The sequence below is a fragment of the Haemorhous mexicanus genome, chromosome 22 (genome assembly GCF_027477595.1).
Source record: "Haemorhous mexicanus isolate bHaeMex1 chromosome 22, bHaeMex1.pri, whole genome shotgun sequence".
Taxonomy (NCBI): Eukaryota; Metazoa; Chordata; class Aves; order Passeriformes; family Fringillidae; genus Haemorhous; species Haemorhous mexicanus.
This window is the reverse complement of record NC_082362.1, coordinates 5496994-5521988: the sequence shown is the minus strand read 5'-3', so window position 1 is coordinate 5521988 and position 24995 is coordinate 5496994. Positions and strand designations below refer to the sequence as shown.

Here is a 24995-nt window from a genome sequence, read left to right as displayed (position 1 = left end):
TCATAGGATGTCACAGACAGCACCGGCATCCTCGGAGTGGTCGCAGTTGTGGACGTCCCAGCGGATGTGGGAGCAGCGCAGCAGCGAGGGCTCGTGGCCCTTGCACTTGAGGTTGTCCAGGAAGATGTAACCGGTGCCTTGGCCATAGTGTGCCTCCCCCCAGGCTGCCAGGGCGTGCCCACAGCCCAGCTGCCTGCACACCACCTTGGCATCCCGCAGGTCCCAGGCGTCGTCACACACGGTGCCCCACTGGGAGAGGTGGAACATCTCCACGCGCCCCTCGCACCGGTGGCTGCCGTTCACCAGGCGCAGGGACCCTGGGGAGGGCAGGGGGTGAGGCAGCCCCTGCCTGTGCCCAACCCCAGCACTGTGTCCCACTCTCTCTGCCCACCCTGGGGTCAGCCCAGAGCTGCTCTGCACAGCCAGGAGCCGGGGGTGACCCTCAGAGCATCATGGAACAGACAATCACCTCCGTTCCCAGCTCTGCCCCTTCAGTCCATCACCTGCTCTCCCCACCCTGAGGTCCATCACCTCTGCCTGAACCAGCCTTGAGGGCACCAGGAGAGGCCATGACTTAACAGTGTCATCAATTTTCCCCCCTCCCATGGGCTGCTCCAGGCATTGCCAGATCTCGTGCCTCTGCCTGAGCCATTTCTTTCTCCACCCTGTGCCAGCTTGGAGCATCCCCAGGGCTGGCACTGTGTCCCCAGGGGGCACCCCAGTACCTACCGTCCTTGGGATGAGTTGGGGCCAACGTGGTGGTTGTAGCAGTGGCCTCTTGGAAATGGTCTTCAGTGTCATCAGCACCTGGGGCAGTGGAGGAGACGTGGGAAAAGGACTGAAGGGACAGGGTCAGGTCAGAGTCCCCCAGCAGTGGTGTGGGATGGCTGCAGGGATGTGGGGTGGGATGTGCAGCCACTCTGCACAAATGGGGAGCCACACTCCAGCCATCACCCACACCATGGCACCGACTGCCACTGCTCATTCTTCACCCCAACCCCATTTGGGGGACCCCATTTCCCACAGCCAGCCTGAGCGCGGCCAAAATCCTCCCTACATCCATTCTCCCGTTGATTTTCCCACCCAGCTGTGCTTCATCGGAGACCTCCAGTCACACCTCCCCCTCTCACCTCGGCAGATGACCCCGGCATCCTCGTGGTGGCCGCAGTTGTGCTGTCCCCAGCCCAGGTGGAAGCAGTCGGCCAGGCGCGCCTCGCCGCCGCCGCAGCCCACGTTATCCAGCAGCACGGGCCCGCTGCCGTAGCCGAAGGAGCCGAGCACGGTGGCGGCGAGGGCGGTGCCGCAGCCCAGCTGCCGGCAAACCACCTGGGCGTCGGGGAAGTCCCAGTCGTCGTCGCAGACGGTGCCCCAGGTGCCGCGGTGCCGCACCTCCACCCGCCCGCGGCAGCTCCCGTTGCCGTTCGCCAGCCGCAAGCCGCCACCTGCGTGCCACGACGCCGGGGGGACCAGGGCTCCACAGGGGGTCCGGTGTCCCCTGCTGACCCTCCAAGGGAGTGGGGTGAGCCCCCGGTTTCTGGGGTAACCCCTGGGGACGTGGGTGCAACCCCCTGGGGGTGTGGGAGCAATCCCCTGTGGGCATGAGAGACTCATGGGGTGAGTCTCTGGGATATGGGGTAACATCTGGGGACATGGGTGCAACCCCCTGGGGGTGTGGGGCAATCCCCTGGGGGTGTGGGGTGACACCCTGGGATATGGGGTAACATCTGGAGAGCTCAGGGTGACTGTGGGGATGTGAGTTGAGCTCCTGGGCACCCCACACAAGGGGAGTCCTGGTGATGAGGAGTGGCACTGGGTACGTGGGGTGACTCCCAAGCAGTGTGGGGTGAGCACTGTGAGCATGAAGCACTCCCTAGAGGTGTGGGATGAGCCCCTGAGTGTCATGGGGTGAGCACCCTGTGAGCATGGAGTAAGCCCTGGGGATGTGAGATAATTCCTGGGGCGTGGATTGAGCACTTGGAACATGGGGTGACCTTTGGGGACATGGGAGAAGCCCTGGGGATGTGGTGTGACTCCCTCAGGGACGTGGAGCCTTGTGCAGGACTAGCAGCAGCTGCACACTTACTTTCCTGCTCGATGGTCAGGAGTGTGGTGGTGACCGCCTCGGTGGCCTGGGAGGGCTGGTCCCTGCTGTCTGTCACTGCTGGGACAAGCGTGGGGACATGTGAGCATTGAGGGGTCCAGATCCAGCACCCACTGCCCCTGTTCCAGTCGGCGCCAGTGACCACCAGCACCATGGCTGCCCCCTGGCCACACCCTGCCATGGGCAGGGTCACCCCTCAAGTGTCACCCACGCATGGCAGAACCCCAGGGTGGCCAGGCTGGGTCACAAGAGGACACAGAAGGCACAGCTTCCCCCCCAGATGAGTGACTGCCAACCTCCTACCTGTGGCCGTGGCTGTGAGCGTCTCCTCAGAGTCCAGGGCCACCGAGGTGGTGAATGATGTGATGGTGGATGTGTCCAGTCCTGTGGTGACACAGAGGGACAGAGCTGACACCTGGGAGATTCATCAGGATTCATTACCATTTATGCTTCATTATCCCCTGCTCTTCTGGGCAAGGTCTGGGCATGGCAGTGCCATCGACTCTGTGCCCAGAGGAGGTGCCAGAGGGGATGGGGATGTTTAGGCAGGAAAGGACCTGCCTGAAAAAATTGTCCCTTTTGTCCTTTATTGTCCCCTTTGTCCATTAATAGTGAGAAAGGGAAAGCACTGGCACTCACTGCTCCCGTCATTAGCCATGATAATGAGGGAATTCAGGGGGATTATTAAGATTATAAACAGTAATCAGTGGAGAATGGCAGGAATACATCATTTCAGGAGGGGAAGGGGAGGCAGGCTGGGCCTGGCACCGTGCCCAGCCCCTGGCAGCCGCTCGCTCCTTCCGGACACGGGCAACTCGTTTTCCAGCCAGCAGAGCAGGGAAATGGCACAGGGAAGTGGCAGGATGGCAGATGCATTTCCCTGGCAGGATGGGAGATGCATTTTGCCCTGCAAATCACCACCCTGACTGTGCTCTGGGCTCTTGGTGTGGGGTTGCTACTCCAGAGTACCATGCTGAGGGTGGATAAGGAACAAGGATGCTCCCACAGCACAGAACCCAGTCCCTGCCCAGCCTTGGGCATCTCAGCATCTCTCCGAGGCCATTTCTGCTTGGAGAACGGGATGTCCCTGGGTTTTTCCCCACCCTGAGGACAGTGCCCTGCCCGGTACCTGCACAGATGACCCCAGCATCCTCGTGGTGGCCGCAGTTATGGATGCCCCAGCCCAGGCTGTAGCAGGCGGACAGGAAGGGCTCGCTGCCGTCGCAGTTGACGTTGTCCAGGAGGATACGTCCTGTTCCATAGCCAAAGTAGGCATTGCTCTTGTAATCCAGGGCTTGCCCACAGCCCAGCTGCTTGCAGACCACGCTGGCATCGCTCAGGCCCCAGTCGTCGTCGCAGACGGTGCCCCAGCTCCCGCGGTAGAAGATCTCCACCCGGCCCTGGCAGGTGTCGGGGCCGCTCACCAGGCGGATGCTGCCATCACCTGGAGGGTGGCAGGGTGAGGTGAGAGGGATGTGGTGTCCCTGAACGTGGCACAACGCTGCCACCGTGCCCGTGGTGGCAAAGGAAATGAGTGAGAAAGAGAGGGGAAGGGATGAAGCTTTAGAGCAATGGGGCTTGGGAACCTTGGGAGCTTCTGGGGTAGGATGTGGCCATGGCCAGCACAATGATGGGGTTTGGGGGTCTGACATTCAGAGAGACTTCAAGAGGGACAGCAGGTGACAGTAGGGGACACTGCCCTCAGGCAGGATGTCCCCCCTGCAGGATGAGCACTTACTTTCCCCGTCCTGTACAGAGGCTGTGAGGGTCCTGGTGGTCGGTCCTTCGCTGACTTGTGTGGGTGAGAACTCTGCAAAGGGAAGAGGAGAGGTGGCACCTGCTGCCGCTCCACCTGGAAGATGGAGGGACCCCTCCTACCTCCACTGCTCCAGGAGGGTCTGTACCAAACCAGCCCCAGCTGAAAATAGAGGGGTTTGCAGCTGCACCAGAGCTCTCTGCCAATGCCTCCAGCCTCTCTTCTGCCCTCAGACCCAGCTCCTCACCTCCTTTCTCACTCCTTCCACCTTTCCTCTCTAACAATGCCACAATTTATTTTCCTGCTCAATCCACAACCTCTGTTTTCTGGTCACTGTCAGTGCAACCTACCACCAACCCAGCATCCCCTCCTTTTCTGCAGAACGTGGGGATTCACAGAACAGCTGCTCCAGGTCTGCAGAGCCTCACTTTCACAGCTCACTGATGCCTGGCTGATGAGCAAACCTTGCACAGCGAGGGAGGAACGTGTGTGGGGTACATAAGGGTCGTCACAGAGCCGTTCCACTTTCACTTGCCAAGTTCAAACACTTTCCACTGCTTTTCTCACCTTTAGGAACATCTCCTACTGAAAAGCTCAGCAGTTTAAAGAAACACAAGTCAAAAGGGGAAAGAGCAGTTGGGCAGCAAGTGACTCAGAGGCAGGAGCGTGGGTGGGCATGTGCTCCTTCCCCAGGGATCGTGCTGGAGAGGGCGCAAAGTCCCTGATCTGGGAGTGACAAGGAACACAAAGCAGGCTGGTCACCTTATGGAGCACCAGCCTGTGGAGCTGGGAGGTGACCTGGATTGAAGAGAGGGGTGAGAGAAGAATGCAGAGGATATTTGGCTGACCCAGGTCAGAGAACCAGGCTCTGAGATAAGACTCTTGGGCTCCACCAAAGCCCCTGCAGCCCCCAAGCCTTGCACTCCACAGGAACCCTGTGCTCTCCTTTCCCCCAAGGAGCCCACCCTCGTTACCATTGCACACAACAGCCACATCCTCATAGTGGTAGCAGTTGTGGATGCCCCAGCCGTGGCTCCAGCACTCGCTCAGGGCTGCCTCCGAGCCCTTGCAGTCCACGTTGTCCAGGAAGATGGGCCCGGAGCCCTGGCCGAAGGTCATGGCGGCCGGCAGGGTGATGGCATGGCCGCAGCCCAGCTGGCGACACACCACGTTGGCATCCACCATGTCCCAGTCGTCGTCACACACGGTGCCCCAGGAGCCGTTGTAGAGGATCTCCACCCGGCCCTGGCAGCGGCTGGGCCCGTTGGCCAGGCGGATCTCTGGGAGGAGGGCAACAGAGAGCTCCCTCAGCAGGCAGCCTCCTCATGGCGAGCAAATCTACATCAAACTCCTGCTCCTCAGGTAAAATCCTGCCCCTTCTTATTGCAGGGGTTCCATACTGTTGTCTCCTCATCACAAAAGTTTCACACCTCCTTGCTGTTTCTCGTGGGCAGCTCCTCAGAGCACTGACTCTTTCTTCTCCACAAAGCAGCCAACTGACTCCAGTTCCCTTTTCAACCACCCCCCCCACTCTTTTATAGCACTCTTCTTCTCACTGGTCTCGGCTGTGGCCTCTTCAAGTCAGGCCTGCTCCTGATCTTTGATAATTGACCCAGCTGCAGCTCCTTAGGGGTAAGATTACTTTCTACACTATCTTCATTTCCTTATATTCTGTCCCACTACACAGGGCAGTTGTTGGCTTGGTGCTGCCCACCTGCTGGTGGGACACGGGCTCCCCTCCATCTGCTGGCAGCAGTGGCTGTGGAGACACAGCACATCTCAGCCCAGGAATGAGATGCACCATCACCAAGGCCAGGCTGGATGGGGCTTTGGGCAGCCTGGCCTCGTGGAAGGTGTTCCTGCCCGTGGCAGGGGTAGAGTGAGATGGTTTTTAAGGTCCCTTCAAACCCAAGCTATTCTGTGGCTCTGTGGTGCTCCCATCATCTCCCCTGCTAGTGGGCAAAACCCCAAGGCTGAAGGAAAAGGAGACACGTGGCACCACAGGTTGGCTTACAACAGGTGACAAGTGGCAAGATGCAATTAGCAAATTCTCTTTAGCCTCCATGAATGCATCCAGAGCTGGTCCCACGTGGGAGCTGGTGGGATGGAGATGATCTCTCAGCCTGCTGGCAGTGGGGAGCAGGCATGGAAGTGCCTGGGGTCTGCCACATCAAGGGAATTATTTACTTGTGTGTGATGCATGGCACAGGGACAGGGACTCAGCAGGAGGCGGAAAAATTCTCCTCTCAGGATAATTAGCATAAAAGGGGTAATAAAGAATCTTTATTTTCTTTCTGTAAAAGAAGTTCAGCTTCTTCTTGCCGCTTTTTGTTCCAAACCAATATCTTTCCTTTTTTCAATTCCCCAAATCCCTTCTTTTACCTTCAAATGAATTTTTCAGCTACAAAACTTCCTGGAGAAAAGTGACTTTCAGAGAAGAATCTCACCTGGGAATGGCAGCATCTCGGGCTCAGAGGTGGTGCCTGCAAGGGAGAAGAGGAAGGATCAGCTCTTCCCAGAGAGGAGGAGGTGCAGCTTGGAGAGTGATGGCAGCAGGGATGGGATGGGGTTGGTGGGGATTGGCAGGACCCAGCAGCCCTCAGATCCTTCCCTTTCCTGCAAAGTCCTGGAGTTTGTAGGGGGAAAATGAACCCCCTTCCCCAGGGCATCACTTCATCTACTCCATAGGTGGGGAAACTGAGGCAGCACATGGGTGACTGTGACTCTAGTGGGACTGTGAAGCACAAGGTGACATGTGTGACCCTGATGAGCCCAATGGGTTGCAGAAGCCACTCTAGGTGGATCCTATCTTGGGCCAGGTCTTGGGGACATTTAGTCCATCCCTGGCCCCATTGCTGCCTTGCTGTGGGCCCTGGGCAGCTCCTGCATCCTCCTGCCCCATCACCCCCATGGAAAACTTGGGTGGTGAGATGGGAACAAGGAAGATCAATCCTGCCCAGCTTGAGAAACCCACTGGAGATCTCCTGATGGAAGATGCTGCACCCTGGGTGCATTTAAATTGATTTTTAATTTTATTTCCCCAACAAAATCCACTTTTTGGAAGCTCCATAATTACATGCAAGTACCAACACACCTGCTGATAGGGTGCAGCCACCTTAGGGGGTGAACAACCCTCATCCAGAGGGAGGATGAAGGATGCAGGATGCGTCCTCATCTCTGGACCCCCCTCCCACTGCTGGGCATTATTTGGGCACAAAATCCCTCTCAGCCCCACTGCTGAGTGATGGAGATCCTCCCTGGAATGGATCACTGAGCTCCACCTTGTCCAGGAGGTCACAGCAACATGATCCTGATGCCCTGGGGGATGGTGGATGAGGATGGGCACCTGGACCTCGTGGACATCCCAGTCCACAAGCACTTGTCTGATGCTGGAGCCCAGCACAGAGCTCCTCAGGCATCTGAGGCGTCCTGGGCTTGAGGCTCTGGCTGCACCCCCCTCTCCCATGGGTGACACCTTCCAAAATCCTTCCAAACCTAGTGGATTGGGGGGTTTGGAATGAGATAAATTTTAAGGCCTTCTCCAACCCAAACCATTCCATGATTCTGTGATGCCTCCATGCTAATTGCAGCACCCAAGGGCTGATCAACACCTGTGGTGCCTCTGTGGCCTCTTTTCCTCCCACTGCCTCGGACCAGCCCTGTCCTGCTTCACTCTCAGCGCACGAGCAGTGAGGGGAAGGTCAGCCCCAGCTGCCCTGGGGGTGGATGTCACTGCCCTGAGAAGCAGTGTGAGCCTGGGGGGACAGTGGAGGAAATGAACCCACCTCCCTTTTCCTTGCTAGGAGGTTGCCTGGGAGACCATTAAGTCAGCCAGAAATCAGGGCTGTCAAAGAAAGACCTAGAAGCCCCAGGAGAAAGAAGAATAAGACAACTGTCTGGCTGTAGCCATGACTTAGCAGGGATGCTGGGGTGAACATCAGCAGCCAGGGAGCTCCAGCATGGTCAGTGCTCCTGCCCTACCCAGCTGGACCAGGCATGGAAAGGGATGCTGTGATCCCAGCAAGAACTGGGGGTTAAACAGGTGAGACCACAGGAGCAGAGAGACTCTGCAGGAGAGGACAGGGAAGGATAGAGCAGCCCCGTGGGCTGGACAACAGGCTAGAGGTAATTCAGCTCACCCCTGCTCCAGAAGTGGGGAGATGTGTGGGTTTCTAGGAAGAGTGTTTGATCCTGGCTTGTATTGATGTTTAATACCTAGTCCACTCCAGTGCCAAAAAAGCAGTGGATAAAAAGGACATTGATAAATATTCATCTCTCTTTGAGTCAAAATCAAAGCTCTGAAATATTCATTCAAGAGCATCCTCCAGCAAAGTCAGGAGAGATCTGAAAAGAATATGCCTGGTGTGTCTACAATAATAAGGAGCTGTGTTTTTGAGAGGAGATAGAGCCCTCCATGTTTCTCTGATCCAGCTTCACAAAGCCAAAAGAAAAAGGGAAACTGCTCCAGTAAACACCGCTGCTAAACAAAACCACCAAACGGGAGGACAAATGGCCCTTCGTTAGCGACTAATCTGTGCCCATTAATGAGGAGCACCAGGAGAGCCAGGCGATGCAGGGGACAGCGACAGAGCCACCAGGGTCCCAGCAGGGTCCCCACACCCGGAGTGTGAGCACGGATGCTGCCACAGCATCCCGAGGGGGAAGGGAAGCATCAGCTGAGGGGGCGGGAAGGTAAAACCCGATTTAACTCAGTTAGGATGCCTGAGTACATCTGAATTCCCAGTTTTCCGGCTGGCTGTGCCTTGGCAGGGGTTGTTGAGGCAGGAATGCGTTCCCCACCGCCCGGCTGTCATGACACGGGGAGAGTCACACTGGGATCGCCTCGCTGCCACAGCACTCGTGTGGACCCGCCTTCCAGAGCAGGAATGGCTTTTCCCAGGTCTATTGAAACTCTTCCTGCCTGCACAGCGCCTGCCAGGAGTGAGTAGAGCCCGTTGTTCTCAGGAGATGGGTGCTCATTCCACCCGAGGACTGGTCCCACAGGTCCTGGCGAGCAACTCCAGGAGCATCCCCTGGCCATGAGCATCTCCCCGTGGGTGCTGCCTGCTCCCATGGGAGCCCAGAACTGCTCTGTCACCATTCCCCTGCCTGTCCTGCCTGCTGGGCTTGCCATCACAGCCAGGTCACGATGGGACATAAAAGCTGAATTAGCTCCCCCATCCCTGTGCGCACTCAGCGCTGTAGGGGACTCCACAATAATCCCGTGCCTGGAGAAAATCTGCTCACAAATCTGATGGGGAGGGATCACGGGGGCCTAAAACCCCTCCCACCGCCCCAGGCAGGAGCTCACCAGTGGGGCTGAGGACGAGGAGGATGAGGAGTGTGGCTGGCATCAAGGAGAGAGGCAGCACCTCGGTGTCCCGCCTCCTTGTGCCGTGCCGGGTGTCCGGACAGGGACCGAGTGTCATTGCTGCTGTCAGTCCTCCTGCAGGCGATTTTCCAGAGGACACTTCCCTGAAACAGGCACACAGCAGAGTTAGTGGTGGTGGCCAGGAGAGCCTGTGGTCACCGAGGGCCATGCAGGACCTGCCCCTCCTCAGTATTTCCAGGAGCAGGGACCAGAAGACACATGAAAAGCTGGATTAATTGAGAACAAGCAATCTCTTTTTGAATGGCAAGATGAAACTGAAGGGCTGTATCCCACCTGCGAGATAAAACTCAGCAACAGGGAATATCAGCAGAAAACGAGGAAGAGATTTGGTGTCTTAAGATCTCGTTTCCCCCTCATTTACTGCTACTGCCAAGGGGTGGATTTCCAGCTCTGTCTCACTCGCAGGCTCTCTGGGAGGGGGATGGATGCTGGTCCAGGACTCCTCTGGGAGCCCAGACCCGCATCCCCGCGCTCCCAGCGGTCGGGCTGGAGCGTGCGCTGGGGAGCAGTGCCATCGTGAGGATGCTCCCGCCGCCGGGAGGATGCTCCCGCACGCCGGCTCCAAAGCCAGGCTGTCAGGCTTAGCTCTGTCGCCACATTTCTCTTCACAGAGAAAAGCAAGGAACAATTCTTCCCAAGGATTTCTGGGATTGGCATTCTCTGAACCTCAGAGAAAGAAGACACAATTCTTACCATTTTCTGTGCCTGTGTTTGTGCAAAAGCAGAATGCAATAAGGAGATTGTTTACCCACAGTGATGGTGTTTTGTTTCCTTGGCCTATCAGGGCCAAGTGTGTGTGTGTGTGAGGACTGTTGGCTGACAGTCATGAGATTCAGAGCAGTTGTGTGCAGGGTTGAGAGCTTGGCAGATTCAGTTTAGATGAAATATATATAGTATAGTATAATAAAGTAATTAATTAGCTTTCTGATATCCATGGAGTCAGAGGCATCATTCTCTCTCCCCTCATTGGAGTCCTATTTGATTTACAATATAGCTCAGCCAAGCCCTAAAATTAATCCCTGCAGCCCACACCAGCTCCTGAAGGGATGCACAATGACTGCTGCCACTTCAGGCACCTGCTGGTGGTCAGAAACCTGGGAAAGGTCCTTGAAATCCACACTAAAATCAGTGACTGACTCCTCCTTTGCATGGAAACCCCTCATCCAGCCTTTTGCTGCTCCTGGTTGTCCCATGTGGAGTCATGGCATGAGAAGAGCTCCCAGGTGGGACCGTGTGCTGGTGTCCACCCAGCCAAGGTCCCTCCAGACCATGGGCTGGGGTGTCACAGACATACTTTATGAAAAATCCTTTCATTAGGATCTTTTCTCCTGGGAAGCTGAGAAGCTTCAGCTTCTCCATATTTTGCTGCTTTGGAGAATTGTTTACCCAGCATGTGAAATTGTTTTTACTTGATGACCAATGACAGCCACCTGTGTCAAGGCTGTGAGCAGTCACAAGATTTTATTATCATTCCTTTCCTTCCTTTCAAGCCTTCTGGTGAAATCCTTTCTTCTGTTCTTTTAGCATAGTTTTAGTATATAATTTTCTTTTAATATAACATATCATAAAATAACAAATCAGCCTTCTGAAAGATGGACTCAAGATTCTCATCTCTTCCCTCATCCTGGGACCCCTGAGAACACCACCACACTGGGGGGCTCCAGAGCCTCCAGACCAAGGCTCGGACCTCGTTGCCTTCACCAGGGAGAGATGATGGTGGACCAAAGGGTTTTCTGTGCACCAGCAAGAGGTGATGGAGGTGCAGGAAGGAGCCCGGCTGGGTGGGACACAGCCCCGTTCCATCTCCCCATCTCTGCTCAGCTCGTGCTGCCCAAGCCCCTGGAGGAGACTCACCAGCAGACAGACAGACAGCTCAGTGATGGGGGCTGAAAACCAATCTACTCGCTGAGGTGGTGGCTTTCAATACTCCATTCATCCCTCCTGAAGCACCGAATAATGTCGCCTTTTGTCCCGCGGGCCCTCCCCTCTCTGCAGCGGGGCAGGGCTGACAGATGGCCCCTCGGCCGCCCCGGCCCGGCCGAGCCCCGGCCGCGCGTCCTGCCCGCGGGGACGCTGTCAGCGTTGTCATCGCCGGCCACTTTTGTGCCCGAGCCAGCGCGTTCCTGCTCCCTCGCGGGGTGGCAGCGGGCATTAACCACTGCGGTGCTGTGCCACGGCTGACCCCCCAGAGGGAAATCCCAGCTTTCCTTCTCCCTCTGTGCTTTTCCAGCTGCTTCTCAATCCTCACCCTAACGCTCAAGATTCAACTGAAAACTCAACCCATTTCGTTAAACCCAGGGGTGTTGGGGCTCTTTCAGAATCCCCACAGAATAAAATCTGCTTTTAAGCCATAATTAGTCATTATGGCACTGTAGCAAAACCCAGCATCCCTTTCAATATCACTCAGAGAAGCCGTGGCTGGCCCATCCCTGGAAGTGTCCAAAGCCAGGCTGGACAGGGTTTGGAGAAATCTGGGATAGTGGAAAGTGTCCTGCAGGGGGGTGGAATGGGATGAGCTTTAAGGTCCCTTCCAACCCAAAGTTCTCTATAATTTTGTGATGATTCTATGATTTAAATAGTTTCTCAGTGTGGGTTTATGGAAGTCCCTTCACACCAAGGTTTTCAGGCTGTCAGGTGTCCTGTGAAGCCACCCCCCACCATGGCCCTGCTGGAAAAGCAGCAAATCCTCCCTCACCCCCATGCTGCACAAGCACTGACCACCAGGGATGGTACAAAACCCACAGGGGAGGATCAGGGCTCGAACGTGGGGCACAAAAAGTCTCTGCTTTCACCCCAAAAGCAGCCAGCCCTTTGCCCTCAGTGAAAACTCCCTCCTCCCACCTGGACACAGGACCCCACAGGTCCTTTCATCCCTTTTGATCCCCTTTGTACCCCTTGGCCACAGCTGGAGTGAACCCCAGTTCTCTCTTTATCACTTCTTCCACTTTTTTGACTATTCAAACAATTTCAGGAGAAATCACAGATTTTCAGCTGCCACCACCTTGTCAGATCATTATTTGTAATTACCACCCTGACCTAAAAAAAAAAAAGCATCATAAATCCACATACCTGTTTGGTATTTTCTCTCCAGTATAAAGATGGGTGTATCAAATCCCAGAAATATCCGTCCTCTTTTGAAATAAACAAAGGAACTGGCTAGTTAGTTATAAAATATCCAAAAATAACGACTGAAATTAATATTCCTGGTAAGATAGGATGGGGATAAGGCAGGATTTTTTTTTTTCTTTAGGTGAGATCTTGCTTAGTAAATTTTAAAAAAATGAAAAAGGGGGAAGAAAATGGATCTCATCCATCAACGGAACAGCTCCAGCCTGTCATCCCTTCACAGTTTTGGGGCTGCTGCTGCTGGGTTACAGCAGGATGGCAGCCCTGCAACCCATCCTGGGACAGATCATCCTCAAAGCAAAGGAGAAAGAGAGGGAGAAGAGGAGGAAGAAGAAGCAGAAAGAGGAGAAGAGAGGGAAGCCCGCTAAGGAGACATGGCGGGGAGGGAATGGCTCGGGTTTCAGGGAGGCAGGCAGGGACACATCCTTAAATTGGGTGCTGGCAGAGCCCGGGTTACGCCTCGAGGGGAAGGAGGAAGCTTTTTCAGAGGATTTGGGCTTTTCAGCTCCTTCCCACCTCCCTCCTGGGCTGTGTGAGTGCCCACCTGGAGAGGAAGTCAGCAATAACCATCTGGCTGGAAATCCTTCTGTCGGTGCCTGAGCCAGCACTGGGATGCAGCAGGAGGGGATGGTTCTGACTTCCTTCCCTGCATAGGGGCCTTGGAGCCCTCTTCCTTGGACAAACCATGGCCTTCCCTGCCTGCTCCTAGGCAAGAAATTGCCTTTAGGGGTCCCTTTTCACAGGATTTTTCCTGTCTGACCATCCAAGGCATCTCTGCTGAGGACATTAGAGGGACCTGACCTATCCCTGTGCTTTCAGCTTGTGGTGAGGGATGTCCTGTGGCTGGAAACCTTCCCCATCCACCTCCACCACCTTCTGCTCTACACATTCATGTTGTCTTCTTCTGCTCCTGACAAGGGCACCTCTCTATTTTAAAAATAATTGTATATATTTAATAATTTTAAACTATTACAGCCTTTAAACCATTTTAACCACCATTGCAAGTAAAGGCCGGATAATGTGAGACTCTTGGATCTCAGCAGCCTTGAAGACCACAGAAAAGGAACCTCCAAACACACTGGGTTTCCCAGCCTTATGAATTTTCAAGTTCCCCAGCAATTTGAGGAGCCTTTGGCTTTGAACAAGTTGATTTTATGAGCCAAAGGATTCCTGCCCTTGTTCTCACAGGAGGCAGAATTTGCCTTGTGGCTCTTGCTGCTTGATTTTTCACTTGCTCCTATGCAAAGCCCAGACATCTAAATGCCCTAAAAAGTCTGGGTTTTGTATTTTAACTCTGCACAAAGCCAGCTCTGGCTGCAACTGTCACCAACTGCTTCTGCTGTTCCTTTCCTGCAGGGATTCAGTAATTAGCAATTAGGCACTTCTATTTCCCAGTAGCAGCAAAGTTCTAATTAACCAGATCATGAGCAAGTTTCAAAGGTGCCTTTTAAATCTGTTTTGCCTAAACTTTCACAAACTCCCCACATTCCTGGCTGTCTGCCAGGGCTCATGGACTGGGAATCATCAGCTCCAGCATCAATCCCCATCCAGGTTTTGCAGACCAGGACATGCAGGGATGCTCTCCACCCCATCCAGGATTTCTCTGGGCATTGGGGCAGCATCTCAGCCTTTTTCCATGTCTACATCGTTCCTGTGTGTGCTTTGAGTGGCTTGGCAGTATCAGGCTGGGGGATTACACTGCTCTGAGGAAAAGAAAACACAGCCAGCCTTATTCAAGGAGCAGCCACAACATAAGAAAGGCTAATTATAAAATTCCACAGGACAGCAAGGCTGTTCTCTTGTGTGCCAGGAGAGAAAGAAGCTCTTTTTGTGCTTCCTGATGGTCCTGCTGCCTAGTCAGGCAGGGACACTCCAGAGATGCTCATGGGAGAGAAGCTTCTGGAGGACTCAGGGCCATCCCCACATCCCCACGTGCCACAAGCAGCTTCTTATGGCAATGGTGGCATCTCCAGCAGACCTCTCTTCTTGGCAGCAGTTTGGCCATGGGTAGAAACTGGGGAAAACAAGTGGCTCAGGAAACTGCAGAAAATACAAGACCTCCAGGAAAAAAAAAAAAACAACAACAAAAAAAAAAAAAAAAAACCAAAAAAAAACCCAAAAACCAAACCCAAAACTCCAAAATTATTTCCCTTTTCAATTAGTTGGGAAAACACAGAGAGGAGAGATAAATTCATTTGTCCAGGCTATACCAAGACCAGCAAATGCATCTGGGATGTAAAGAAGGGCCTGGTGCCAAATGAAAAACAACATAAGCTGAAACAAAAGGCATTTTCGTGCTGCCAGGAGGGAAAGAAGGGGCTGAGAACACCGGTTGCTGTTTCAAGCCATTAGCTGGTGTATAAAGAGTGACAGGATTCCCCTGCTGATTGCTGAGCTAAATCACTGGGTATTAAGGGGGCTCCTGCTTTCACTTTTGGGAGCACCTGCATGAAAAATGTTGCATTTTCAGCAGGATGGAGCCTCCCCTCATCCCCCTGCCCCTCCTGCTGCTCCAGGGCACAGCCAGGCATGGCACCCTGGCAGCTCTCAGCCCCAAACCAGCCTGTGTCCAGCAGCCTTTGAAGAAGGGAAGGATGGAAATCTTTCTGTAAAAATACCGTTTTGGTTCCCTGTCCCGACATCAAGCCCCACCTCCTTGCAGCTGGAGCTGTGCTCCCAGCACACCCCTGTGCTGTTTGGGAACCACGAGTTAATTTTAAGGAGTTTTCTGGCAGTTTGTAAGTACTGAAGGAAGAGCAGGGCTGAGGAAAGAGCAGTGGAAGCCCCCAGAGTGGCTCAGCATCGCTTTGGGCTGCAGCAAGCTGGAGCTGGGGGACAGGTACCCATCCCCTCCCCAGACAAAATCACCTTTGTTCCTCCCTAACCTGTTCTGCTTCCTGCCCGGCGCTACAGAAAGCACCTGGGGCAGGTGGGAGGGAGCAGCCCAAGGACGCGATGCTGACAGGAGGCTCTCCTCTCCCGAGGGCAGCAGACCCATGCCCTGGGCTCCAGCCTCCATCCAGGGCTGGGGAGGGCAGGAACAAATCACATCGGGATGGGAAACAGGGAGCTGGGTCCCCTCTGTCACCAAAGGCACTCACTGGGGACCATGAGCTTTAGGGTGTGTCTGGAACTCCTCTGAGGGTGAAACCTCACCTTGTTGTCATCTTATTGCAGAGGTTCCATACTGTTGTCTCCTCATCACAAAAGTTTCATACCTTCTGGATATTTTCTTGTGGACAGCTCTTAAAGCACTGACTCTTTCCCAAAGCAGCCAACTGAGTCCAGTTCCCCTCTCAACCACCCCCCCCACTCTTTTATAGCACTCTTCTTCTCACTGGTCACAGCTGTGGCCTGTTCAAGTCAGGCCTGCTCCTGATCTTTGATAATTGACCCAGCTGCAGCTCCTTGGGGGTAAGATTACTTTCTACACTATCTTCATTTTCTTATATTCTACCCCCCTACATCACCTGGCAGCAGGATCCTATATATATATATGTATATCCTATAGCCACATATATGTGTGAAAGATGCACATTTTATGATTGGCTTTTGGCAAATATTAAAATGAGTCTTATGTGTGTTATGTTAGAAAGTTATGCTGTACTAATTTTCTGAAGTAGTGTGTTAAATATAGTTTTAGGTTATAACATAAGGTTAAAATAGAAACTATGCTGTGTAAGATACCTCTTTAAAAGAGAGGAATGAGGTACTCGCACTGAGATAGCAGCCACACGACACCCAAATCTTTCAGAGAAAAAGAATTTATTGCTCCCTTATCAGAAGAAACCAACTTCTTCCTGCCTGGCTCAGCCTGAAGATGCCATCAGGATTAAGAAGAAGTTGACACTGCCCAGACAGAATCCTGTGTTTGAATGGAATTTATGCATCATGGATGAGGTGTATGAATGTGCAACAGGCTGTTGCTTTTAAGGGTTAATCCTCTGTTAACGTGGGTCCTTTTTCGGGCTTATGTTGCCCAGAAAAGGTACTTGGACATCCATAACTCTTTGTTTCTATTGTCTCATATTGTCCTAATCCCAATTGTCCAAATTATTATTACTCTAATTATATTACTATTTTTATAACCGTTTTATTACTGTTAAACTTTTAAAATTTTAAAACCAAGTGATTGGTGGTTTTCACATATGTTATATCTATATTCAGATATTTATATAGGTGTCCTTGTTTTTGTGACTTGTCCATTGGGACCAGCACCTGCTGGCTTCTTTGAGGAATTCATCCATCCCACTCCTGCTGCAGCATTGCTGCTGTGAGAGGGGACTGCCGCAGCCTCGGTGCTTTTAGATTCACTCCAGAGAGCCCAAACCGTGCCAAAGTGGGTGATTGGGAAACGATGACCTGTGTGGGGACAGCCAGACTGACAAGACAGAGGGGGGGACGTCACTGCCTGCCAGTGCAGGAACCTGCGTGGGATGGAGAAGCCGTTCCTGAGGCTGATGCTGTGTGGAACAGCTTGAGTTGGAAGGGACCTAAAAAGGCTCATTTTGATTTATTAAAAACATTTGGGTATTGATCTAGTACCGATATCCAACTGTGACGGACAAAAACTCCATGACAGTTTAGAGTTAGAAAGTCTATGTTTATTGTGGATAGCTCCCAAATACACGCTGCCATTTACAGGTGATTTACAATTTGCAATTTACAGAGTCCTTTTATGTGTACAAGTATTGAATACCCAAAATGCAAATGCATATTCATTGCTTTGGTACATCCCATTCCTCGTGTGGTAATTAGTTCAAACGCTATTAAGCATGCTTAGTTTGTTCCTTGAAATGGGTCCGTGGTCGCTTTCATGGGGAGGGGTCCCAAAATGAGGAAGTAAATGAAGTCTTCCTCGTTCTGACCTTTCTACCTTTTCAATGCAAATCTGACAAATGAACCCTTGGAAGAACTCCCATTCCCCGTCCTCAGTTGGTTTCAGAACAGAGGAGGCCAACAATTGTCTTATGTTCCTAAAAGCTATTTATCAGTTTCTATATTTTTCATTATGAACCCAGCTAACCAAACATTGTGTTGACAAGCAATCAATTTTTAGCTAACTACTAACTCTTAACCTCATCAAGGCCTACCCATTGATTTTCATTACCTCCAATAAAGCTTATCTCTAACTTAAATCTTACCTCCTCTAAAATCTCTAAATTCCTTAAAGTTTCTGTCTCGATTTAGCTCCAGGAAAGCTCGGGAGGGATGGATGGCCGGCCCTGGCGGCTGCTGCGCGGCTCAGTGTGCACTAGGTGGCACGCAGCTGCAGGGAGAAGCGGGGAGAGGCTGGGATTCGGGAACAGAGAGGAAAGCTCCGCTGGGAAACGCAGGAGGAAGGCAGAACGGGATGAGTTCTGCCCCTAATTAGCGTTAATGGCGAGGTGAGTGTGGCCAGAGCGGGTGAGACAGGAACACAACCCGGAGGACTCGGCTCCAGAGTTTCCCAACTGGGTTTAGCAAAGGCAGGGATGGAGAGAGCCCTTTGATCAGGGAAAGGAGAATGGGCTGGGGCTGCAACTGAGAATGGTAAATTTAGGATTGGCATAAGGAAAGAATGTTACATGATGAGTGTGGTGAAGCCCTGGCACAGGTTGCCCAGAGAAGATGTGGATGCTGGAAGTGTTCAAGGTCAGGTTTAGTGGGGCTATGAGCAGCCTGGCATGGTGGAAGGTGTCCCTGCCCATAGCAGGGGGCTGGAACAACCTGGGCTGGTCCCTTCCAACATAAACTGTTCAAGATTCTGTGATTTCCCCAGAGAAGGCAGGCAGTGGAACACAGAGAGCTGAGCTGAGCTCATGGGTCCCACTACCAGCAGGGATGAGGGCCACGTCCCTCTCAGCAGGTAAATCCCAGGGGTTGGACAGCAGGGTCACCCAGCAGGAGGAGAATGCCCACACCAGATCCATCCCTGCTTTGTCTCACTGGCCCCTAGCAGGAACCAGCAGCAGCTGCTGCAGAGGAAAGTGAAATGAAATTTCACCTATTATCCTTTGCCTGCAGAGGAATTTCTTTCTAATTCCTGTCACTTTGGGTTTGTGTGCTCAGGGAAATTAATCTGAAATCGAGTGGGCTGTGAATTGAAAGTGCTGTAGCAATCCCACTAGAGCTTGGACAGGCAGCTTCCTAAGTGGCCAGGCTATTCCCTGGAGCACCAGGCTAAGCCTGGCAATTTAACACAGCCTCAAGCATCAGGTTTTGTAGACATTAGTGTAGGACCTCGAGCCAAAACCCTGTGAGAGGGAGCAGCCATGGAGAAATTAATTCAACAGCCTTCCAGCAGCACTGCAAGGAAAGGAGCAGGGGGAAGGCAAGTGTTTGGCTGGTTACCCCAGTGTTGGATAGATCAGACAGGAGGTGATGCCTCGTTGGAGGACTCGGTGCTTTGCATACTGATTTGGGGAGCATGCAGAGAAGGGTGTGGGAAAGAACAGCATGGGGAGAAAGGGATCCAGCTGGGAAAAAAAGAAAAAAGCATAAGGGACTATGTTAAAATCTGGAGATCATTAAGGTAAAAATCATGTAAAATATAAAATGTTTTTGCAGGCAGTGAGGATTGTGAGGTCTGCATCCCTGTGAAAACAGGGTCCTTAGGGACAGCAGGACATTGAGGTTCACCTTTTAGACTTGGGGATCATCAAGGGTCTTTACAGCCACCGTCCCACCAGTTGGAGGAAGTTGTGCAGTGGTGTCTGACAGGCTCAGCTGGTCACCAGACCCCTCATTCATGTTGCCCATGGTTCTGTTAACCCCTTTCAGGGGAGAGGTGTGAGAAAACGGAGACTGAGGACCAGCCATGCACTTGTACTGCTGAGGTGAGGTACCTGAGCCACTCACTGTGCCTGGCAAAACCCTCCAGGGACCCAGATGCAAAATCAGATCATGAATCCCTGCTCAAAAAGAAAAAAATAAATAAATCCAATGCAATTTAAGACTCTTCCCACAGCTCAGCCACCACCTGGCTGCTTTATCTCCACCATACAGCCCTTCCCTCCACCAAGGAGCTGCACCCAATTCACCTCTGCTGTCCCCCACCCTGCAGCCCTTATCAGTAGCACCTTCAGCCCTGGAGCATCACCCTGAGGCCTCGCCCATCCTCTCTCACCAGCCAGGACTCCTCACTGGGAGCATCCCTTTATCTCCCAGCCATACCACCAAGGTCTGCAAGACTCAATAGAAACCCTTCTTGACCATCCTCAAATCTCCCTGAAACCTTTTCCTATTTTGGATCACGGGATATTTCATACCTGTCCACCCATGCAACCACATGGATCACATAGCCTGCTCCCAGCATGGCTTTATGAAGCATTCCCATCTATTTTTCAGGAAAAAAAAAAAAAACCCTCTGCATTTCTCTCCAGTTTCTAATTACAGCCGCAGGAGACAGGAATCCCAAGCACCTGAGCTGTAAATGTGAAGCTTATTGCTTAAGCAGACACATTACAAGCAGGCTATCAATCACTTCTGGCAATTATTAGTACTTGGTGAGTATTTAGAACTCAAGAATGTGACAGTCTCATCCATCCTGGAGCAGAGAAATCCATCGGCATTTGCATACGAGGCTGAGCTGTGGGGGGATGCAGCTCCAGAGGGTTTTCACTGGAGCTGTCGTGGTTATGTGCTTGGCACTGTACATTTTGGGATGAAAAACAAATTTATTCAGGCTCTGTAAAGACGAGTCTCACATCTTTAACCCTGGAAGAAGAGTTTTATTATATCCTCCATTCCACCAGTATAAAGTGCTTCTATAGATATACATATTTTTAATTTTTTTTTTTTCTGTGACTACTGACTCCAAACATAACCCTCTTTATTTTATAAACCTTTTGGGGCAGCTGTATCATGGCATGGGTGAATCAGTGCTGCTGGGAGTAAAGTCCAGGGAGGTTTCAAGTCATTTGATAAGGACTGGTGAACACTTCCTGGTTCAGAAGGAATGATGGTGATCTTAAGGGTCTTTTTCAGCCTAAATGATTCTCTGGTTCTGTGGTTCTTTAATCACTGTTGCTGAGGTCTTGGTGGGGGTCCCAGGAAAGGGGAAAACCCAGGTGGGGTCTGACCTGCCTCTAAGAGAGCATGAAGAAGTGATGCAGCACCCTCCAAGGTGCTCCAGGATCAGAGGAATTCCTAAATAAACACACACATCCTGCAAGGGTGGTGATGGAGGAGCAGCAGCTGGGAGGGAGCAGTGCTGTGTCCTTGGAGAGATCTGTGGCACACGGGGTCGTGTTGCACCATCCTCACCCCAAACAAGGAACAGGGCTTTGCTTGGGAGTTACTGGGATCTAAGCTAAGCCCTCAGGGTGGTGAGCAGCTGATGAATGCAGGCTGGATCTGGCTCCAGGGGTCCAGCCACATTCCCATTCCCACAGGAGCTCCCAGAGGTGTTAAACTGCAGGAGAGGCTGCACTGGTGGTGTGCAACACACACACAGACATCCCATCCCATCACACACAGACACACAGAGCCCATCCCACACAGAATCCCCTGCACACACAGAGCATCTCACCCCCCCAGTACTACCCATGCTCACACTCACACGGGTGGTATCACACTCACATGGACAATATCACACTCACACGGGTGGTATCACACTGACAGGGACAATATCACACTCACACAGGTGGTATCACACTCACATGGACAATATCACACTCACACGGGTGGTATCACACTGACACGGACAATATCACACTCACACGGGTGGTATCACACTGACAGGGACAATATCACACTCACACGGGTGGTATCACACTGACATGGACAATATCACACTCACATGGATGGTATCACACTGACATGGACAATATCACACTCACATGGATGGTATCACACTGACATGGACAATATCACACTCACACGGATGGTATCACACTGACATGGACAATATCACACTCACACAGGTGGTATCACACTCACATGGACAATATCACACTCACACACGGGTGGTATCACACTGACATGGACAATATCACACTCACACGAGTGGTATCACACTGACATGGACAATATCACACTCACACGGGTGGTATCACACTGACATGGACAATATCACACTCACACACGGGTGGTATCACACTGACATGGACAATATCACACTCACATGGGTGGTATCACACTGACATGGACAATACCACACTCGTGCACAGTCACACACACTCACACACCCCCACACCATCACACACACTGTCACACTTACACTCCCACTGTGCCACATACACATACCACCAGTTCTCTGTCCCACACTGTCACTGTCACTATCATTTACAGAATCACTTTTCCTCATCTATTCACACTCCCTGTGACACACAATCATTCACACACTCATTATCATACACTATCACACTCACAGGCACGCTGGCTATGACACACTACCTCACACTATTATACACCATCACACACAGAGTCACTAACACACGTTCATTGTCACACTCACTGTCACACATTGTCACTTGCACTATCACACAGTATCACACACGCTCATTATCACTATCACACATGCATTACCATACTCATTACCACACTCATCACACTTGGTCCCTCACACTCACACTCATTAGCACACTCGGTTCCACACACTCATACTCATTGTCACATTCATTATCACACTCATTACCACACTCGGGTTCAGCACACTCGCACTCATTAGCACCCTCGGTCCCTCACATTCATTACCACACTCATTATCACACTCGGTCCCTCACACTCCTTACCACACTTGGTTCCACACACTCATACTAATTATCGCACTTATTATCACACTCATTACCACACTCGGTCCCGCACACTCACACTCTTTATCAAGCTCATTACCATACTCATTATCACAATTATTTTCACACTTATTGCAACACTCGTTCCCGAACACTTACAATCATTACCACACTCGGTCCCGCACACTCACACTCTTTATCACACTCACTGCCATATTCATTATCACACTCATTAGCATATTCATTATCACTCATTACCAGCCTCGCTCCCACACCCCCTCACGCTCGCCGTTCCTCTCCCTCACGCCTCCACCAATCACGTCCCTCCCGCCCCGCATGGCCCCGCCCCCTCGGCCCCGCCCCTCAGCTGTCCCCCCAGCGGTCTCGCATGCGCACGCGCGGAGGTTCCGTGACCGCGGGCCGGGAGCCGCAGCACCGGGCCCTGCTCGGGGTGAGGGGCCGGCGGGGCGGGTGAGGGGTGACGGGACCGGAGAACAGCGGGACAGCAGCGCCGGGACGGGGAGCTGGGCTGGTCTGGGCTGTGCTTCGCGGGGCGGGCACCCGTGGGCGGGCACCCCCGGCACCCCGTTCGCTGTGCCGCGCAGCCCGGGCCGTTCGCGAGGGACCGCCGGGGCCGTTGCGGCCGCTCCGGGCCCGGCCTGCCTGGGGTCCCGTGGGCCCGCGGGCACGGGCGCCGTTCCCGTCGCACCGGGCCCCCGCCCCGCCGCAGCTTCCGGAGCGGTCGGTGTCGCCCGGACACCCCGCGGCACGCGTGGGGCCCGGGGGTGTCCGTGGTACCGGGGGCCGGTGGGAGACAGCAGGCGGCTGCGGTGGTGGCGGTGCTACCCAGGGCCGGGGGGAGCTTCCTGAGGGGCGGGTAGCCCCCGCCGGGCCGGCCCCGAGCCGTCGGCTCCTCAGGCGGGACCGGCTTGGCCGTTCCGGAGCTCCAGGAGCTCCTGCCACGAGCCGGAGCCGTGGGGGAGCTGGGGGAGCCCTCCAGATTGGTGCCAGCTTCTCACCTCACAAATCAGTGATCTCCCCGCAAATAATAACCCGCCTGGGTGCCCAGAAGGAGCCAGGAGCGGTCGGGTTGGACATAAAGTGCGGTGAGATCCCGTGTCCAGGTGGGATCTGTGTCTGCGTGTACCTGCCCTCCTCTCGCTGCCTCAGTTTCTCAATTCACCCGTGCCCGAAGCCAGCCCTCGGCTTAACTGACAGGCAAACGCTTTGTTCCGCCTCAGTTGCTGTCTCTATTTTCCCCCTCCGAGGGGAACTTGCTTAAAAGCTTGTTTTGAATGGAAGCAGTCCAGACTTGGAGCAGCCAGGTTATTTCTTCTGTTGTTTTGGCTGTCAACTCAGCCACCTTGTGCCGTGAGGATCAGCAGAGGCTGGGAGAGGGCAGGATGGATCTGCGTGCTTGGAGTTATTAGTGTGACCCTTCCCTGCTTCAGAGATCTGTTCTTTCTCTTTGGTTGGTGCTAATCGGTGCTGGGTGCTTTTGTAAGGAAAGGTGTGTTTGGGTGTGAATTACCTGGCAACAGCTTCCAACCCTGTTGCATCGGGTTTTGCTGTGCTGAGAAGTGCAGCTCAGCTGGTGTGGGGCCCTGGTTTGGGGTCGGAGGAGGACACTGGGCACCTGTAATGCTGCTCCAGTCGTGCCCCCTGCACAGGGTCACGTTTTACTGCAGCCCTGTGGCCTCCCTGTGCTTTATGTGCTCCCCTAATCCCTGTGTAATCTCTTCCCATGGGAATCTTTGGTGCCCTCCCAGTCCTGTCTCTCAAAGTGGTGTCGTGATGCTTAACCATCCCTCCTGGGCACTCTCTTTTCTGAACAACCTGCTGAAAACTCTCTATTTTACCAATCTGGTGGTTTTTATTTTTAATTCAGCCCAGCTCAAGAGCTCCCAAGGCTCCTTTTCTTTTCCAGGTACAAGCTTGCATTTCGTGATAACTTTTATCAGCGCTGGCAATTCAAGTTTAGAAACTTAACAAAAGGAGTTGGCATTTTTAGAAATCATCTCAGACCCATGAATTTTAAGATCCTGCCTTTAAAGCAAAAGAAAATTCTGCTTTCTGGAAGTAGAACAGAGAATTAAACTCAGCTTTCAAAGGTTTCAATTCCAGTTCTCCAGCTTTCTCACCACCATTTGCTGGAGTTTGAGGAGCAGGGAGTGAAGCTGCTGGAAAACACATCTGAAATGCACTCAGTTTTTTTCCTGTCCAAGTCCCCAATTAAAGCCATGTGGACAAATGTTTCAGAGGTTGTGCTGGGCGTAAAGTTCCAACCAAACAAATCCATACTCAAGCTTTGAGCCAGTGTTACCAAATACTTTCAAAGTGAAGGGATCTGTCTGGAATATTTAAGTCTGCACTTGAATTAGCCAGGATTTTGTTTTCACTGGAGGAAGGGTGGCCCAGAGGATTTCTGACTGGAGCCACGACTGTTGGTGAATAAGAGCTTTTAGGGTTGATGTGAATTTCAGCTTTTCAAGTTATTTTTAAAGCTTGAGGTGAAGTGTTCTAGTCCATGGGATTTGAGTAAAGTGAGCTGGGGTGTGTAACACATCCCAAACCACATCTCACTCTTCCCCAATCCCTTTCTGCTGTGGTGTAATGCTGAACACTGTACAAGCAGCTCCAACATTGAATCTCTCCACTTTTACTATTTGTGTGCTGCCAAATTCTCAAAGAGAAATCAGGAACTGCATCTTTAGGCCTTTCCTTTGTTATTTGCCATAACTCCAGAACTTGTGTAATTCTGGCTTACTGATGCTCTCCCACATTCCTCACTTCCCAATCCATGCAAACAGCTGCTGGCTCCAGCAGCTTTCAGCAAGAACTGGCAGGAGGCTGAAATACGCCCCTCGCTCTTCCTTTGGAGCAGCAGTCCCAGCACAGGAAATA

The 24995-nt window shown here is 52.6% G+C and overlaps 2 protein-coding genes across 3 annotated transcripts in view; one reads left to right on the top strand and one right to left on the bottom strand.

Moving 5' to 3' along the window:
* Nucleotides 1-12762, bottom strand: SSC4D (scavenger receptor cysteine rich family member with 4 domains). Its single transcript, XM_059865988.1, has 11 exons — nt 12319-12762; nt 9169-9332; nt 6305-6340; nt 4832-5137; nt 3840-3911; nt 3231-3545; nt 2405-2485; nt 2084-2161; nt 1131-1442; nt 730-807; nt 1-317 (listed from the first exon to the last, which is right to left on the bottom strand). Exons 2-11 carry the CDS (start codon nt 9284-9286, stop codon nt 1-3), a joined length of 1713 nt encoding a protein of 570 aa, XP_059721971.1. The 5' UTR covers nt 9287-9332; nt 12319-12762.
* Nucleotides 12763-22454: 9692 nt separating this feature from the next.
* Nucleotides 22455-24995, top strand: part of DTX2 (deltex E3 ubiquitin ligase 2) — a 34547-nt gene continuing 32006 nt past the window's right edge. For both annotated transcript variants that reach the window (XM_059866139.1, XM_059866138.1), the window contains exon 1: nt 22455-22542. The gene's annotated coding sequence lies outside the window, so the exon portion shown is untranslated. The remainder of the gene's footprint in view (nt 22543-24995) is intronic.

Coding starts and splice junctions, on each gene's coding strand:
- SSC4D (XM_059865988.1), bottom strand. CDS start 9,286: ATGACACTCGGTCCCTGTCCGGACACCCGGCACGGCACAAGGAGGCGG. Junction 5,138..6,304: donor CGAGATGCTGCCATTCCCAG/GTGAGATTCTTC, acceptor CCCTCCTCCCAG/AGATCCGCCTGGCCAACGGG. Junction 3,546..3,839: donor CTCTGTACAGGACGGGGAAA/GTAAGTGCTCAT, acceptor GCCACCCTCCAG/GTGATGGCAGCATCCGCCTG.